This window comes from Salmo salar, chromosome 24, assembly GCF_965601325.2.
Source record: "Salmo salar chromosome 24, fSalSal1, whole genome shotgun sequence".
NCBI lineage: Eukaryota > Metazoa > Chordata > Actinopteri > Salmoniformes > Salmonidae > Salmo > Salmo salar.
In genome coordinates this window covers 10,359,166-10,375,076 of record NC_138314.1, presented here as the reverse complement: position 1 = coordinate 10,375,076, position 15,911 = coordinate 10,359,166, and the positions used below count along the sequence as shown (strand labels likewise).

At 40.7% G+C, this 15,911-nt stretch overlaps 2 protein-coding genes across 3 annotated transcripts; one reads left to right on the top strand and one right to left on the bottom strand.

Moving 5' to 3' along the window:
* The first annotated feature begins 5 nt into the window (after positions 1–5).
* On the top strand, positions 6–15,375 carry si:ch211-102c2.4 (uncharacterized). 2 transcript variants are annotated; one of them, XM_045707096.2, is made up of 5 exons: positions 6–227; positions 12,267–12,501; positions 14,329–14,412; positions 14,540–14,556; positions 14,663–15,375. In XM_045707096.2, the coding sequence occupies exons 1-5, from the start codon at positions 198–200 to the stop codon at positions 14,753–14,755; spliced, it is 459 nt and encodes a 152-aa protein (XP_045563052.1). In that variant the 5' UTR covers positions 6–197; the 3' UTR covers positions 14,756–15,375. The 2 variants fall into 2 exon arrangements, with proteins under 2 accessions (XP_045563052.1, XP_014026487.1); XM_014171012.3 differs by lacking the exon at positions 6–227 and adding an exon at positions 9,828–9,973 and having other exon boundaries at positions 12,220–12,501.
* Positions 1,022–6,559, bottom strand: imp4 (IMP U3 small nucleolar ribonucleoprotein 4). The gene is made up of 9 exons (XM_014171011.3): positions 6,471–6,559; positions 5,959–6,067; positions 5,737–5,820; positions 5,380–5,489; positions 5,061–5,193; positions 2,239–2,393; positions 2,041–2,135; positions 1,827–1,900; positions 1,022–1,618 (listed from the first exon to the last, which is right to left on the bottom strand). Exons 1-9 carry the CDS (start codon positions 6,471–6,473, stop codon positions 1,506–1,508), a joined length of 876 nt encoding a protein of 291 aa, XP_014026486.1. The 5' UTR covers positions 6,474–6,559; the 3' UTR covers positions 1,022–1,505.
* Positions 15,376–15,911: the final 536 nt, after the last annotated feature.

Here is a 15,911-nt window from a genome sequence, read left to right as displayed (position 1 = left end):
CATAAGCTACAGCTAGCTAGCACTGACTCAAAGACAGCGACAATAGTTTAACCGTTTTGAACAAATGAATAACTTCAAAAATGAAGGAGCAAGAGAGATAGCTATATTTCAAAATGTTTTTCACTTACTTAGCTGGATAATGTAGCCTACTCAAACACCCGGCTCAAACAGAGGGACACTATGTTAGCTACCTGGCTATGACTATCCAACACCAGAACTCTTCCAAGGTAAGCTTTTGGTTTTACTAATGTATTGCCACCGGTGTTCCTGCTAAACTGCTTACTGTCTGTACATTGTGCTGCATGATGGTAGCGGGTTTACTAACACGCTATATCTATTAACTTTGACGTTACTTTAGCTAATATGGTGACAACGATGTAGGCTGTGTAGCGTTTATGATATGAAGGTTTGGCTTGGAAAGTTTTTTTTTTGCCTGGTCATGGACAGCTGATGTGTTGTGCACTTTAGTCCACAAGTGAAGGGAAAAGGTAAGAGGAGAGTGCGTAGATGCGAGAAGGTATACAACGAGGTGTTTATATGTGGCTATGAGAGTTAACGGTTTGTGTTTGATCAGGGGTGTATTCATTCCACCGATTCTGTTGAAAATGTTTCTTAAACAGAAGCAAATGGAACGGGGATAATCATATCTGAATTTGTCCAATAAAAAAAAACTTGTTTGAAACTGTTGGACTAATGATTACACCCTAGATCGGTGTGTACCGACGTTGCAAACTTTCATTCATAGGCTAGGTTGAAGCAACCGCAAGATGGGTATAGGGAAAAATCTAGTATCATGTAGTAGCCTTAACCTGTTATATTGAAGTAGGTGAATGGAATATGAATGACAGACATCCAACATGCTGTAATAGAAATAAGGCCATGCTCATAAAAAATAAACATCCTCAAACGGCACCGACCACCATCCTGTGATAAGGCAAATGTTCAGATTGTATGTATGATTCAGATTAACAAGAGTAATGTGGAAAGGTGGTATGTATCATAAGAGCAAGGAAAAACATGGTTAAAACCAGGAACTGTTTTTATTTTGACATTGTTCATCTCTGGGCAAGTCACTACCTCAGAGTGCAAATGTAGTACAAAATTATACGTCTATAATATTGTGAGGCTGATAAAGGAAAAATGTACATTTTAGCCATCTGAAAAAAAGTATTGAGTATTTTTGTCACCCACTGGAAAATAAGTAAATAACTAAAACATCTGGACATATAGCAAAGCCAACAATAGCCTTGTTTTGAAGAATAATTTTTTTTCTTTAGTTCTGTTAATTTCATGGAAAATAGTCAAATTTGGAGTTAGGCCAATCGTAGTATACATAACTTCTCTGGTAGTCTGTTTCAATTAAATTATTCAATGTCTGATGCCATATTTCCATGAAATACAAATCTGAGGTATGGTGTGTAAAACTGAAAACACAACATTAGACTACTGCTAATGCTTTGGCCATGGCCTGTCAATGAGAGGGGCACACTGAGATGTGGCTAATGTTACTCCATGCTGAGAAACTTCCTCTTTTTGGCAGTGTGTGTATATGAGTGGTGGCGCCATTCAACGTCCGCAGTAGCCTCATTTTCCAGGGTACCAAGCTTGATCATGTACACTACAGACAGAAAAACAGTTATATCACTAGATTATAATATATCAATTACAATTTTGCGTATGTAAAAATACACACAAGAGAAAAAAAATACACTAAATGTATAGCGGGAGCAGTGCAGGAAAGGGTAAAACTGCAATTAATCCAAAATTACACATTCTTCAAAAACATGGTGTTGCTTACGATGAGAAAGGTAAAACATTGTACTTACATTTGATTTCAAATCTGGGCCCAACTTCTGACAACTCAACGTTCCTGTGGTCTGTTTTCTTGTAAGTGTGATGTCTGCAATAAAAATAGGTCCTTAAGTAAATAAGAATGTATGCAACTACGTTCCCCTACCTGAAGGAGTCTACAGTCAACCTGTCTGCCCAAGATTAGGTACATGTTCGCAAATAGCTCTTTCAAAGCATCCCTCTACTCACCTGAAAGATATAAAATCCTCCTGGTTGGCAAACGTGATAACTCGTCTGCTGTCCTCTTTAGGCACTGGGAACAAATACTTGAGGATATTGGAAACCTGATTAAGAGAGGTTTACTTACAGTCAGTGTCATAAACTTTTGGATGCACTAACAATATTAGGGTAAACATTTTGAGAATTGTGAAGTGCCAAGTCTCTCACCCTCTGGCCAAGTCGTGAGGAGAAGTTGTGAAAGATGAGGTGGGGGTAGGCTTCAGACATGGTTCCAATATCCGGCACATCATGTCTCATTACCACATTGTAAAGAGTGAAGTACGCAGTTGGTCCAAAAGGTAGGTGGCACACAACCAGCCCATCTATACAGTTCACACAGGCAATATAAAAGTAGTTATTTTAAAGTTCCCTCGATGCAGTGTTTTTACTTGGAATGATGCATTCCAGCCTATAAAAAAAAAAAAAGAATATACACTACAGGTCAAAAATTTTATAACACCTACTCATTCAAGGGTTTTTCTTTATTTTTACTATTTTCTACATTGTAGAATAATAGTGAAGACATCAAAACTATGAAATAACACACATGGAATCATGTAGTAACCAAAAAAGTGTGAAACAAATCAAAATATATTTTATATTTGAGTTTCTTCAAATAGCCACCCTTTGCCTTGATGACAGCTTTGCACACTCTTGGCATATGTGTTATTTCATAGCTTATGTCTTCACTATTATTCTACAATGTAAAAAATAATATAAAAACACTTTAATGAGTAGGTGTTCTAAAACTTCTGACCGGTAATGTGTATATGTATATACACTGCTCAACAAAATTAAGGGAACACTTAAACAACACATCCTAGATCTGAATGAAAGAAATAATCTTATTAAATACTTTTTTCTTTACATAGTTGAATGTGCTGACAACAAAATCCCACAAAAATAATCAATGGAAATCCAATTTATCAACCCATGGAGGTCTGGATTTGGAGTCACACTCAAAATTAAAGTGGAAAACCACACTACAGGCTGATCCAACTTTGATGTAATGTCCTTAAAACAAGTCAAAATGAGGCTCAATAGTGTGTGTGGCCTCCACGTGCCTGTATGACCTCCCTACAACACCTGGGCATGCTCATGATGAGGTGGCGGATGGTCTCCTGAGGGATCTCCTCCCAGACCTGGACTAAAGCATCCGCCAACTCCTGGACAGTCTGTGGTGCAACGTGGCGTTGGTGGATGGAGCGAGACATGATGTCCCAGATGTGCTCAATTGGATTCAGGTCTGGGGAACGGGCGGGCCAGTCCATAGCAATAATGCCTTCCTCTTGCAGGAACTGCTGACACACTCCAGCCACATGATGTCTAGCATTGTCTTGCATTAGGAGGAACCCAGGGCCAACCACACCAGCATATGGTCTCACAAGGGGTCTGAGGATCTCATCTCGGTACCTAATGGCAGTCAGGCTACCTCTGGCGAGCACACGGAGGGCTGTGCGGCAACCCAAAGAAATGCCACCCCACACCATGACTGACCCACCGCCAAACCGGTCATGCTGGAGGATGTTGCAGGCAGCAGAACGTTCTCCACGGCGTCTCCAGACTCTGTCATGTCTGTCACATGTGCTCAGTGTGAACCTGCTTTCATCTGTGAAGAGCACAGGGCGCCAGTGGCGGATTTGCCAATCTTGGTGTTCTCTGGCAAATGCCAAACGTCCTGCATGGTGTTGGGCTGTAAGCACAACCCCCACCTGTGGACGTCGGGCCCTCATACCACCCTCATGGAGTCTGTTTCTGACCGTTTGAGCAGACACATGCACATTTGTGGCCTGCTGGAGGTCATTTTGCAGGGCTCTGGCAGTGCTCCACCTGCTCCTCCTTGCACAAAGGCGGAGGTAGCGGTCCTGCTGCTGGGTTGTTGGCCTCCTACGGCCTCCTCCACGTCTCCTGATGTACTGGCCTGTCTCCTGGTAGCGCCTCCATGCTCTGGACACTACGCTGACAGACACAGCAAACCTTTTTGCCACAGCTCGCATTGATGTGCCATCCTGGATGAGCTGCACTACCTGAGCCACTTGTGTGGGTTGTAGACTCCGTCTCATGCTACCACTAGAGTGAAAGCACCGCCAGCATTCAAAAGTGACCAAAACATCAGCCAGGAAGCATAGGAACTGAGAAGTGGTCTGTGGTCACCACCTGCTGAACCACTCCTTTATTGGGGGTGTCTTGCTTATTGCCTATAATTTCCCCCTGTTGTCTATTCCATTTGCACAACAGCATGTGAAATTTATTGTCAATCAGTGTTGCTTCCTAAGTGGACAGTTTGATTTCACAGAAGTGTGATTGACTTGGAGTTACATTGTGTTGTTTAAGTGTTCCCTTTATTTTTTTGAGCAGTATATAACGTGCATGGATATGATAACCTGGGTGCCAGTCTCTGTTTCTGCTCTCTTATCAAGTCCTTATAGAATTGTCATGCCAAACATGTTGACAATGACAGCAATGGAGTTGGAAAGAGCATAAACAGACCTGGAACCAGGCTATGGCTATAATCATTTGGTGCTGGTAATAGATGGTTCTAGATGATTATAGTTGGCTAATTAAACATTTGAAATTGGGAGGTGCTATGCAAGCCCCTCAGTTAAAAAAAAGTATTATTGAATTTTAAAACATAAAATCCACCTGCTGTGAAGCCCTTCAACATATACATTACATTTAAGTCATTTAGCAAACACTCCCATCCAGAGTAACCCAAGGGAACAATCATGGTCAAGCACCCAGCTCAAGGGCACATCGACAGATCGCCCACCCAGTCGACGCAGGGACCCGAACCAGCGACCGCTTGGCCTCTGGGCCAACACTTCCAACCATCCAAGACCCCTCTGAAAACCTTTTTTTTTTTAACCACTTCTGCGCAGGCACGTTTCACTTGCCTTTTAAACTCTGATCATATTGTTTTGTATTTTCTTGTGTGGAAATAAATACAAATATATTTAAAAAAAGATTGTTATACGCCTAGATGGGATTACCTGGTTGTCCTCTAGTCTCATGAACGATGACCAGGTCTGTAACATTGTTCGCTTTACAGGCTTGTACCAGAGCTTTAATTTCATGACCTCCCCTGTTCATACGCTGAGCCCCAGGGAAGATCAGCTTCACCTCCTGTCAATAGCAAAAATTGCACGTCAGCAAAAATTGAGGGTGAGTCATTATTACTTGTATGAAACTTAATCTATTATACTGTCTGTTAGCTCCTTCTTGGGAAATATGTTCCTGGTTACAATATGCTCTGTAATAGAGGTGGAGCAGATAGACATTGAATAAGAATTGAGACATAAATGAACATACCTTGACAAACATCTTGAGTCGAGAGCTGGGGTCTCTTGATGTTGTGACCATGACCTTTGGATCCTCCACTCCAGCCCATTTATACTCATCATCCATGTGAGAGCTGACACCTGCACACACAGAGTATCTCTCAGTCACTGTTTGCACATTTTATAGGAAACTGTGGTAAGGCTGCTTTTCCATGAGATGTGTTGTCAACATCATAAACAAGACAACACTGAGCATGCATCCCAAAGGGTACCCTATACAATATACAGTGCAATACTTTTGACCGGCGCCTAGTGTCTTGGTGGTCAACAGTTGTGCACTATATAAGGAATAGGGTGTCGTTTTAAATGTTGATCTGCAGAAACAAACCTTCTGCTCCCTCATCATCATACTCCAGCAATTTCTGTAACTGTACAGCTTCTCTGCGAACCTCAGTAGGGATGAGACGATTGTCTGTAGGGAAAAACAGAAATCAATTACTTTTACAGGTACCCAAATTGTAATTTGTTAGCGCTGCCACGCCATTTTAAAGTCTCAAGGTATTTTAGATTGTTCATCCATCCACCAATCTCCATTGCATACAGTCCTCACCGTCAAGAGCTGATTTCAGCTTTTGTTTCTTCTCCTCAATCGTCCGCACCCTGTCCTCTTGGGACTTCCTATACAGGTACTCCCGTCTCAGTCTCGTCTCTCGACGAAGCTACAATCATTAGAGACAAACACACGATGATGAACAGTAGAAAGCTGACTATCAGCATTGTACTGTGCATTCTGCCTCAGAAATTATACAGATTAGTAATCACACAAAGCGGACACACAATAATTGCAGGGGGGGGGGGGAGACGATAATAATCAAACACGAGAATTGCTCAGAAAGACTACTCTATAATCCAAGATCAGTACTAGTGAAATCGGAATTACATCAAGCCAACATGCCCATCTGGCAGTGTTTAGTTAGCAAACTAGCTAATAATCTAGCATGGTAACCTGGATCAACAACGACCAGACAATATATGTTTCTTTACAACAGTGGAGCTAAGTAATTAGATGCTTCAAGATGATATGAAGTTTTAAAAAGCTAAACAAATACTCCATGGAGTTACCATTTTGTTGATTTGATCGCAAGCACTCACAAACACGCACACCGACTACTACGAGGAAGTCACCAACACTCTTTTTCATTGGATAAGCCAACATCCAATGGGAGTGTGCGAAACTGGCAAGAAGAATGGACGATAGACGTTTCAAAATAAAAGCCCCAAATACGAGCTATCAAAGTAAAAGTCCCAAGTACAAGCCATAAACAACGTTGAACATACACGGGAAATGCATTTCACATTTGCATGTTCGATTCATTAGCTCTTTTTATTTTCCCAGATCTCAGAAAAAAGGTTTAAATAAGCCATATGTTTCTAATTGTGTGGCTACGTACTGAACCAGTATCTGGGCAAAGGAGACGACGAATATGACTTTATCTCCTCTCTGCCCAGAAAACGACCATTTAACTGACAATTCACCAGCTTTGCAAGCGTTATAATGTCAAAATACATTCGTTACTCACCAAATATGTCTGCCTGCAAAACTATCGATAGCTGCAGGCAGGAAAACCACATTTTGAACTAAAACTAAAAACGAGCAAATCGGGTCTGAAAACTAACTGAAACTAAAGGGAATTTGTAATAGAAAAAGAGCCTCATATAAAAACACAAAACTACACTGAACAAAAATATGTTTCATGAGCTGAAATAAAAGATACCAGAAATGTTCCATATGCACAAAAATCTTATTTCTCGCAAATTTGGTGCACAAATTTGTTTACATGCCACAGCCCCATGTCCACAATTCCTGGAAGCTGAAAATATACCAGTTCTTTCATGTCCTGCATACTCACCAGACATGTCATCCATTGACCATGTTTGGGATGCTATGGATCGACGTGTACGAAAGCGTGTTCCAGTTTCTGCCAATATCCAACAACTTCACACAGCCATTGAAGAGGAGAGGACAACATTCCACAAGCCACAATCAACAGCATGATCAACTCTATGTGAAGGAGATGTGTCACGCTGCATGAGACAAATGGTGGTCACACCATATACTGACTGGTTTTCTGGTCCACACCATATTTTTTTTTAATGGTATTTGTGACCATTTTCAAACAGAAATCTGCGTCCTGTAGCACTAATTCCACAAAGTTTTGGGACACTGTAAAGTCCATGGAGAATATGAGCACCTCCTCCCAGCTGCCCACTGCACTGAAGCCAAGAAACACTGTCACCACCGATAAATCTACAACAATCAATTATTTCAACAAGCATTTTTCTACAGCTGGCCATGCTTTCCTCCTGGCTACCACTACCCAGGCCAACAGCTCAGCACAGCAACTTGCCCAAGCCCCCCCCCCCCCCCCCCCCCCCTTCTCCTTCACCCAAATACAAACCGCTGATGTTCTGAAAGAGCTGCAAAATCTGGATCCCTACAAATCAGCTGGGCTGGACAATCTGGACCCTTTCTTTCTAAAATTATCTGCCAAAGTTGTTGCAACCCCTATTACTAGCCTGTTCAACCTCTCTTCTGTATCGTCTGAGATCCCCAAAGTTTGGAAAGCTGCCGCGGTCATCCCCCTCTTCAAAAGGGGAGACACTCTAGACCCAAACTGTTATAGAGCTATATCCACCCTGCCCTGCCTTTCTAAAATATTTGAAAGCCAAGTTAACAAACAGATCACCGATCATTTCGAATCCCACTGTACCTTCTCCACTATGCAATCTGGTTTCCGAGCTGATCATGGGTGCACCTCAGCCACGCTCAAGGTCCTAAACGATATCATAACCGCCACCAATAAAACACAGTACTGTGCAGCCATCTTCATCGACCTGGCCAAGGCTTTCGATTCTGTCAATTGCCGCATTCTTATCGGCAGACTCAATAGCATTGGTTTCTCAAATGACTGCCTCGCCTGGTTCACCAACTACTTCTCAGATAGAGTTCAGTGTGTCAAGTCGGAGGGCCTGTTGTCCAGACCTCTGGCAGTCTCTATGGGGGAGCCACAGGGTTCAATTCTTGGGCCGACTCTTTTCTCTGTATAAATCAATGATGTCGCTCTTGCTGCTGGTGATTCTCTGATGCACCTCTACGCAGACAACACCATTCTGTATACATCTGGCCCTTCTTTGGACACTGTTAACAAACCTCCAAATGAGCTTCAATGCCATACAACATTCCTTCCGTGGCCTCCAACTGCTTTTAAATACTAGTAAAACGAAATGCATGCTCTTCAACCAATTGTTGCCCGCACCCGCCCACCCTACTAGCATCACTACTCTGGATGGTTCTGACTTAGAATATGTGGACAACTACAAATACCTAGGCGTCTGGTTAGACGGCTTCCTATTTTGCAACAAAGCCTCCTTCACTCATGCTGCCAAACATACCCTCGTAAAGCTGACTATCCTACCGATCCATGACTTTGGCGATGTCATTTACAAAATAGCCTACAACACTCTACTCAGCAAACTGGATGTAGTCTATCACAGTGCCATCCGTTTTGTCACCAAAGCCCCATAAACTACCCACCACTGTGACCTGTATGCTCTCGTTGGCTGGCCCTCACAACATATTTGTCGCCAAACCCACTGGCTTCAGGTCATCTATAAGTTTTTGCTAAGTTAAGCCCCACCTTATCTCAGCTAATTGGTCACCATAGCAACACCCACCCGTAGCACGCACTCCAGCAGGTATATTTCACTGGTCATCCCCAAAGCCAACACACCTTTCCTTCCAGTTCTCTGTGGCCAATGATTGGAACGAATTGCGAAAGTCACTGAAGCTGGAGACTCATATCTCCATCACTAACTTTAAGCATCAGCTGTCAGAGCAGCTTACCGATCACTGTCCTGTTCACAGTCAATCTGTAAATAGCACACCCAACTACCTCATCCCCATATTGTTATTTATCCTCTTGCTCTTTTGCACCCCAGTATCACTACTTGCACATCATCATCTGCATATCTATCACTCCAGTGTTAATGCTTAATTGTAATTATTTCACCTCTATAGCCTATTTATTGCCTTACCTCCCTACTCTTCTACATTTGCACACACTGTACATATATTTTTCTATTGTGTTATTGACTGTTCGTTTGTTTATGTGTAACTCTGTGTTTTTGTTTTTGTTGCACTGCTCTGCTTTATCTTGGCCAGGTCGCAGTTGTAAATGAGAACTTGTTCTCAACTGGCCTACCTGGTTAGAAAAAGGTGAAATATAAAAAATAAAACAAATCTGTGACCGACAGATGCATATCTGTATTCCCAGTCATGTGAAATCCATAGATTAGGGATTGTTGCGTTTATATTTTTGTTCAGTGTATAATAACCTTGCTGTGTACTGAGCCTATCTGTTTGCCTTTTTTAAAATCACAAGTCAACCTAACTATGCAAAAAAGAAAAAACAGTTCTCTCTATATTAGGCAAGACTACTGTGGTTGGCCATTTCCTGACATCTTCCATAGCAGAGCCTGACATACTTTCTTCTGTGTTTTACTTCATCTTTTGACTCCAGCAACAAAAATGCTTCTACTGATTACATTGGTTTTCTGGCTTGCTGGTAAGGACCACGTGTGTTCCATGTACATTTATTTGTATGTTGCCTGCACTTCATAGTAAATAGCTTATGACTATGTATTTATTTTGCATATTGTCATCTTTAATCTGACCAATGATGGAGTTCAGATGGACATTTTCAGCAATGTAAGCTAAATGAAGGCATAGCAACAAAAACATGGATTACAGAGGGATTATTGATTTGGCTGAACTGATTTTCAATAATGGAATGAGTCAAGTCAAAACATACTGTACATTTCATAGTATTCCCATTTCTTTGTAAGTATTTGTTACAAAGTTACAACTCATACTGTCAGCGGTTTTCAAAATGGCGGTGATGTAAAGTACAAGTAAAAATACTTGAAAGTACTACTTAAGTCGTTTTTTGGGGTATCTGTACTTTACTATTTATATTTTTTACAACTTTATACTTTTACTTCACTACATTCCTAAAGAAAATGATGTACTTTTTACTCCATACATTTTCCCTGACACCCAAAAGTTACATTTTGAATGCTTAGCAGGATAGGAAAATGGTCTAATTCACACAATTATCAAGAGAACATCGCTGGTCATCCCTACTGCCTCTGATCTGGCAGACTCACTAAATACATGCTTCGTGTCTGAGGGTTGCAGCATGCCCTTGGCTATCTGTAAATAAAAAAACAAACAAGAAAATGGTGCGGTCTGGTTTGCTCAATATAAGGAATTTGAAATTATTTATACTTTTACTTTTGATACTTAAGTATATTTAAAGCCAAATACTTTTAGACTTACTCTAGTATGATTTTACTGGGTAAATTTTACATTTACTTGAGTAATTTTATATTAAGGTATCTTTACTTTTACTCAAGTATGACAATTGGGTACATTTCCACCACTGTAAAATGGAAATGAGAAAATTATAGATTAAATTGTCAGTGTAATTTACTCCAAATGATTCAAAGAACAATTCATTATTTTACTTCATGAAACAATTTGGGCTGAATAACAAGTTACATTGTACAAAACATTCTCTGCTCTTGACACATGCTATATGGTTGGTTGTGATATTTGAGACAGTAAAAACTTTTCTGGGAACTTTTGTCTTGATAGATTCACTATATATACAAAAGTATGTGGACACCCCTTCAAATTAGTGGCTTCGGGTATTTCAGCCACACCCGTCGCTGACAGGTGTATAAAATCGAGCACACAGCCATGCAATCTCCATAGACGAACATTGGCAGAAGAATGTCCTTACGGAAGAGCTCAGTGACTTTCAATGTGGCACTGTCATAGAATGCGATCTTTCCAACAAGTCTGCCCTGCAAGAGCTGCCCTGTAAGTGCTGTTATTGTGAAGTGGAAACGACTAGGATCAACAACGGCTCAGCCGGGAAGTGGCAGGCCACACAAGCTCAGAACAGGACTGCCATGTGCTGAAGTGCACTCACTACCGAGTTCCAAACTGCCTCTGGAAGCAACACCAACATAAGAACTGTTTGTCGGGAGCTTCATGAAATGGGTTTCCATGGCTGAGCAGCCGCACACAAGCCTAAGATCACCATGCGCAATGCCATGCATCGGCTATATATATATATATATATATATATATATATATATATATATATATATATATATATATATATATGGAAGGTTTCATTCAAAACAAAAAAGGTTGCTTTCAAAAAGTGATTGAATTCAAATTGATTTACCCCTATAACTTTATCAATAATCATAATTTATTCATGATTTTCCTTAATCATGGCATTATCAGGATTAACTTAAAAGTATTTAGAAACATCTTATCTACTCACAGAAATAAAAATACTCCAGTCATTATTTACCATTCATTTCCTATTGGACAAAAAAATATAAGAAACACAACCAAAACACACTGCTAATGCATCCAATGAGTGTGTAGAGTCACAAGCTTGATGTAGTCATTGTGTGCTAGGATATTGGAACAAATACTACACTTTTAACTACTATAATACACTATACATTAATTTTGTCTTCAAATGGGTGGACTAGATAGTTTTCATCTCTAAATGGTAAAAAAATACATGTATAAAAATACCCTAAAATTAAAGATGAGGGTATTCTTTTAACATTTTAATCAAAAATCCAAAATGCTGGAGTATAGAGCTAAATTGATCATTTTAGCTTCACTATCCAAATACAGTACATATGGAGGGGAGTGTAGATATTCAATTTTTCTAATATGAGTGTAAGATTTCTAATATTAATCTATAATTATATTTCACAGGTACATGTGATGGTGTGCAGAGACTGACCTGTCCTTATGATCTAAAGGATAAGGACCTCCCCAGGGTGTGGTGTAAGGAGACGTCCCCACAGTGCTGTTCAGGCTTCAGCTTCAGCAGAGAGAGCCAGTCTTTGGATGCAGGAAGGCTGAAGGTGACCCAGGGTGTTGATTCCTTCATTGTGGATGTCCTGGGCCTGACCCAGGGAGAGGGAATGTATTGGTGCGGTGTGCTAAGCAGCAATAAAACCATCATCAAACTGGCTGAGGAGTACTTCTACAGCAGTAAGTGTGATACTTGTCCATGACTGTGCACAAACAGACATTGCCAGATGATGTCTTGATGTAAGTCAAAGTAACTATGAGTGAAGAAGCGAGAACCCTGAAATGTAGCCTATGGTACCTACACTGATAGGCCTGCTAGCTTAATTGCTGTCCAACCTCTTACAAGTCCATCACAAGGTCTTGGATTACATGTGCTCTGCTGTAAATGGTCCTCTCTGATTTTTCTATGTAGACGGTGCCTTCGGAAAGTATTCAGAACCCTTGACTTTGCACACATTTTTTCTCTCACCACTCAACACAATACCTCATAATGACAAAGCAAAACCAGGTTTATACATTTTAGCAAATGTATTAAATAAAAAAAACTGAAATATCACATTTAAATAAGTATTCAGAGCCTTTACTCAGTACTTTGTTCTTGCATCTTTGGTAGCGATTACAGCTTTGAGTCTTCTTGGGTATGACGCTGTAAGCTTGGCACACCTGTATTTGGGGAGTTTCTCACATTCTTATTTGAAGATCCTCTCCAGCTCTGTCAGGTTGGATGGGGAGCGTCGCTGCACAGCTATTTTCAGGTCTCCCCAGAGATGTTCGATCGGGTTCAAGTCCGGGCTCTGGCTGGGCCGCTCAAGGACATTCAGAGACTTGTCCCATAGCCACTCCTGTGATGTCTTGGCTGTGTGCTTGGGGTCATTGTCCTGTTGGAAGATGAACCATCGCCCCAGTCTGAGGTCCTGAGTGCTCTGGAGCAGGTGTTCATCAAGGATTTCTATACTTTTCTCCGTTCATCTTTCCCTCGATCCTGACTAGTCTCCCAGTCCCTACCGCTAAAAAACATCCCCACAGCATTATGCTGCTACCACCATGCTTCACCGTAGGGATGGTGGCAGGTTTCCTCCAGACGTGACGCTTGGCATTCAGGCCAAAGAGTTCAATCTTGGTTTCATAAGACCAGAGAATCTTGTTTCTCATGTTCTGAGAGTCCTTTAGGTGCCTTTTGGCAAACTCTAAGCGGGCTGTCATGTGCCTTTTACTGAGGAGTGACTTCCATCTGGCCACTCTACCATAAAGGCCTGATTGATGGAGTGATGCAGAGATGGCTGTCCTTCTGGAAGGTTCTCCCATCTCCACAGAGGAACTCTGGAGCTCTGTCAGAGTGACCATCAGGTTCTTTGTCACCTCCCTGACCAAGGCCCTTCTCCCCCGATTGCTCAGTTTGGCCGGGCGGCCAGCTTTAGGAAGAGTCTGGGTGGTTCCAAACTTCTTCCATTTAAGAATGATGGAGGCCACTGTGTTCTTGGGACCTTCAATGCTGCAGACATTTTTTTTAGTATCCTTCCCCAGATCTGTGGCTCGACACAATCCTGTCTCAGAGCTGTACGGATAATTCCTTTGACCTCATGACTTGGTTTTTGCTCGGACATGCACTGTCAACTGTGGGACCTTATATAGACAGGTGTGTGCCTTTCCAAATCATGTCCAATCAATGTAATTTACCACAAGTGGACTCCAATCAAGTTGAAAACATCTCAAGGATGATCAATGGAAACCGGATGCACCTGAGCTCAATTTCGAGTCTCATAGCAATGGGTCTGAATACTTTTGTAAATAAGGTATTTCTGTTTTTAATTTTTAATAAATTAGCAAATATTTCTAAAAACCTGTTTTGCCTTTGATTGATGAGGAAAATGTTTTATTTAATCCATTTTTGGAATAAGGCTGTAACGTAACAATGTGGAAAAAGGTCATGTGGTCTGAAAACTTTCCGAATGCACTGTAGAGAACTTTTGACTTAATTTGTGTCTCCTCTACTCGCTTCGGCCTCAGGTTCCTACATTTGGGACATTCTTCGCTGGATTCTGATGCCTCTGCTCCCCATGGTGATCATCTTTTTGTACTGTTACTCAAAAAGTAAGTCCTTACAACCTCCAAGCATGCAATGAGCCCAAATGCATTCATAAAGTACTGCTCTTCCATTGACAAATACTAGTCCCATAACATTTTAAGTAACTAACTTCAACACGTTCTCTCCAAACAGGAAAAGACCAAAACAAGGTAAATTATGACATTAAAACATTTAATTCCTTAAACAGAATAGCAATTGCCATGTAGTTACTGTTTTTCAACAGCTATAACATACACCTGGTATTTCTTAATTCAGAAGGAGGATGGAGTATACATGACCATCACTATGATCTCAGATCTGGCACAAAATAATCCACATACTGAAGAAGAGATAACTGAGCTGGACTGATGGACATTGCCAAAGGGCACACAACATGCTAAAGGGGCTTTCAATTCTATGCTACAAAACAAGACAGGCATTACAGCTTTTTACAGTTACAAACTGAAGTACTGTACCTCAATAAAATGTATTAGTCTCCCTGGTGGTTACAAGAGCTAAGTGAAAAGAATCTAAACCAATAGTTTGTCGTAGCTTTCATGATTTTCATAATGGAAAAAAATGGAAATGCCATCTATGAAGAAATATGTTTGCATTTATTAGGACGAGCCAAACACAGGTTCACATCCAGTGAAAATATGGAAACATTTCATGGGATGAGAATAAATATCAATTTACCTTTCGATACATTATTTTCTTATTGTACAACATAAGCCTCATGCGCCTATTGGAACTTTGCTCTTAGCATTATTTTTGCCTCATGAACCACCCATTGAATGACAACAATAGACAGACAATGCAGCAGCATTTTAGATTAATGCATAGTTTCATATTTTGAAAGATACATTTTAAACCATTGAATGGAATCTAACGTGACAAGATTGTAATACATCTAAACGTCTGTTGTCTCGCCAGTTAATGAACATACCTTGTAACATTGTCAAAATAAAAGCTTCATGTACTGTATATCATTCCTGAATACCACCTGCATTTATTTTCTTGTCTGATATGAATTCATGCTGCTTTTAATTGAATTGATGGGTGTCTGTCATCATTACAGAATAGCACGGTATCTTGGCAACGTAAACAGATTGGAATGACTGCTTCCGTCTGCAGTGATGCATTTACATAATCATTTTGGTGACGCAACTAGTCAACCTGCTTTAGCACACTAACACATGGGAAACGTATACATTTGGAGCGGGCAATATAAACCTTATGTTGAAGTCAAACCAGATAACAATCAATCCCATTTGTGTTTTCCTCGTCAGGAAAATATGATCATGATAAATACCATAGACGAGAGTACTATTAATGAAGCATTGTTGTTGTTGACATGTTTCAGTCCAAAAATAGCTGCATTCAATGTTAGTGGGCTGCCATTGAAATATCTCCAAGAACTACTACAGCTATTGCCAGAAATTGTATTTGAAATGGACATCTGAAGCACAGGTTAAGTTCATGGAACCTCATGAGACAGACGTGATAACGGTTATGTATAGTTAAC

What these genes read in the sequence shown, in the direction of transcription:
- imp4 (XM_014171011.3), bottom strand. An exon ending in CCTCACGACTTGGCCAGAGG is followed by an intron (nt 2,136 to 2,238) that starts GTGAGAGACTTG and finishes TCTCTTAATCAG; the next exon opens with GTTTCCAATATCCTCAAGTA. An exon ending in GAGGATTTTATATCTTTCAG is followed by an intron (nt 1,901 to 2,040) that starts GTGAGTAGAGGG and finishes TTTTTATTGCAG; the next exon opens with ACATCACACTTACAAGAAAA.
- si:ch211-102c2.4 (XM_014171012.3), top strand. Translation starts at nt 9,937, where the DNA reads ATGCTTCTACTGATTACATTGGTTTTCTGGCTTGCTG. An exon ending in ATTGGTTTTCTGGCTTGCTG is followed by an intron (nt 9,974 to 12,219) that starts GTAAGGACCACG and finishes TATATTTCACAG; the next exon opens with GTACATGTGATGGTGTGCAG. An exon ending in TGAGGAGTACTTCTACAGCA is followed by an intron (nt 12,502 to 14,328) that starts GTAAGTGTGATA and finishes CTTCGGCCTCAG; the next exon opens with GTTCCTACATTTGGGACATT.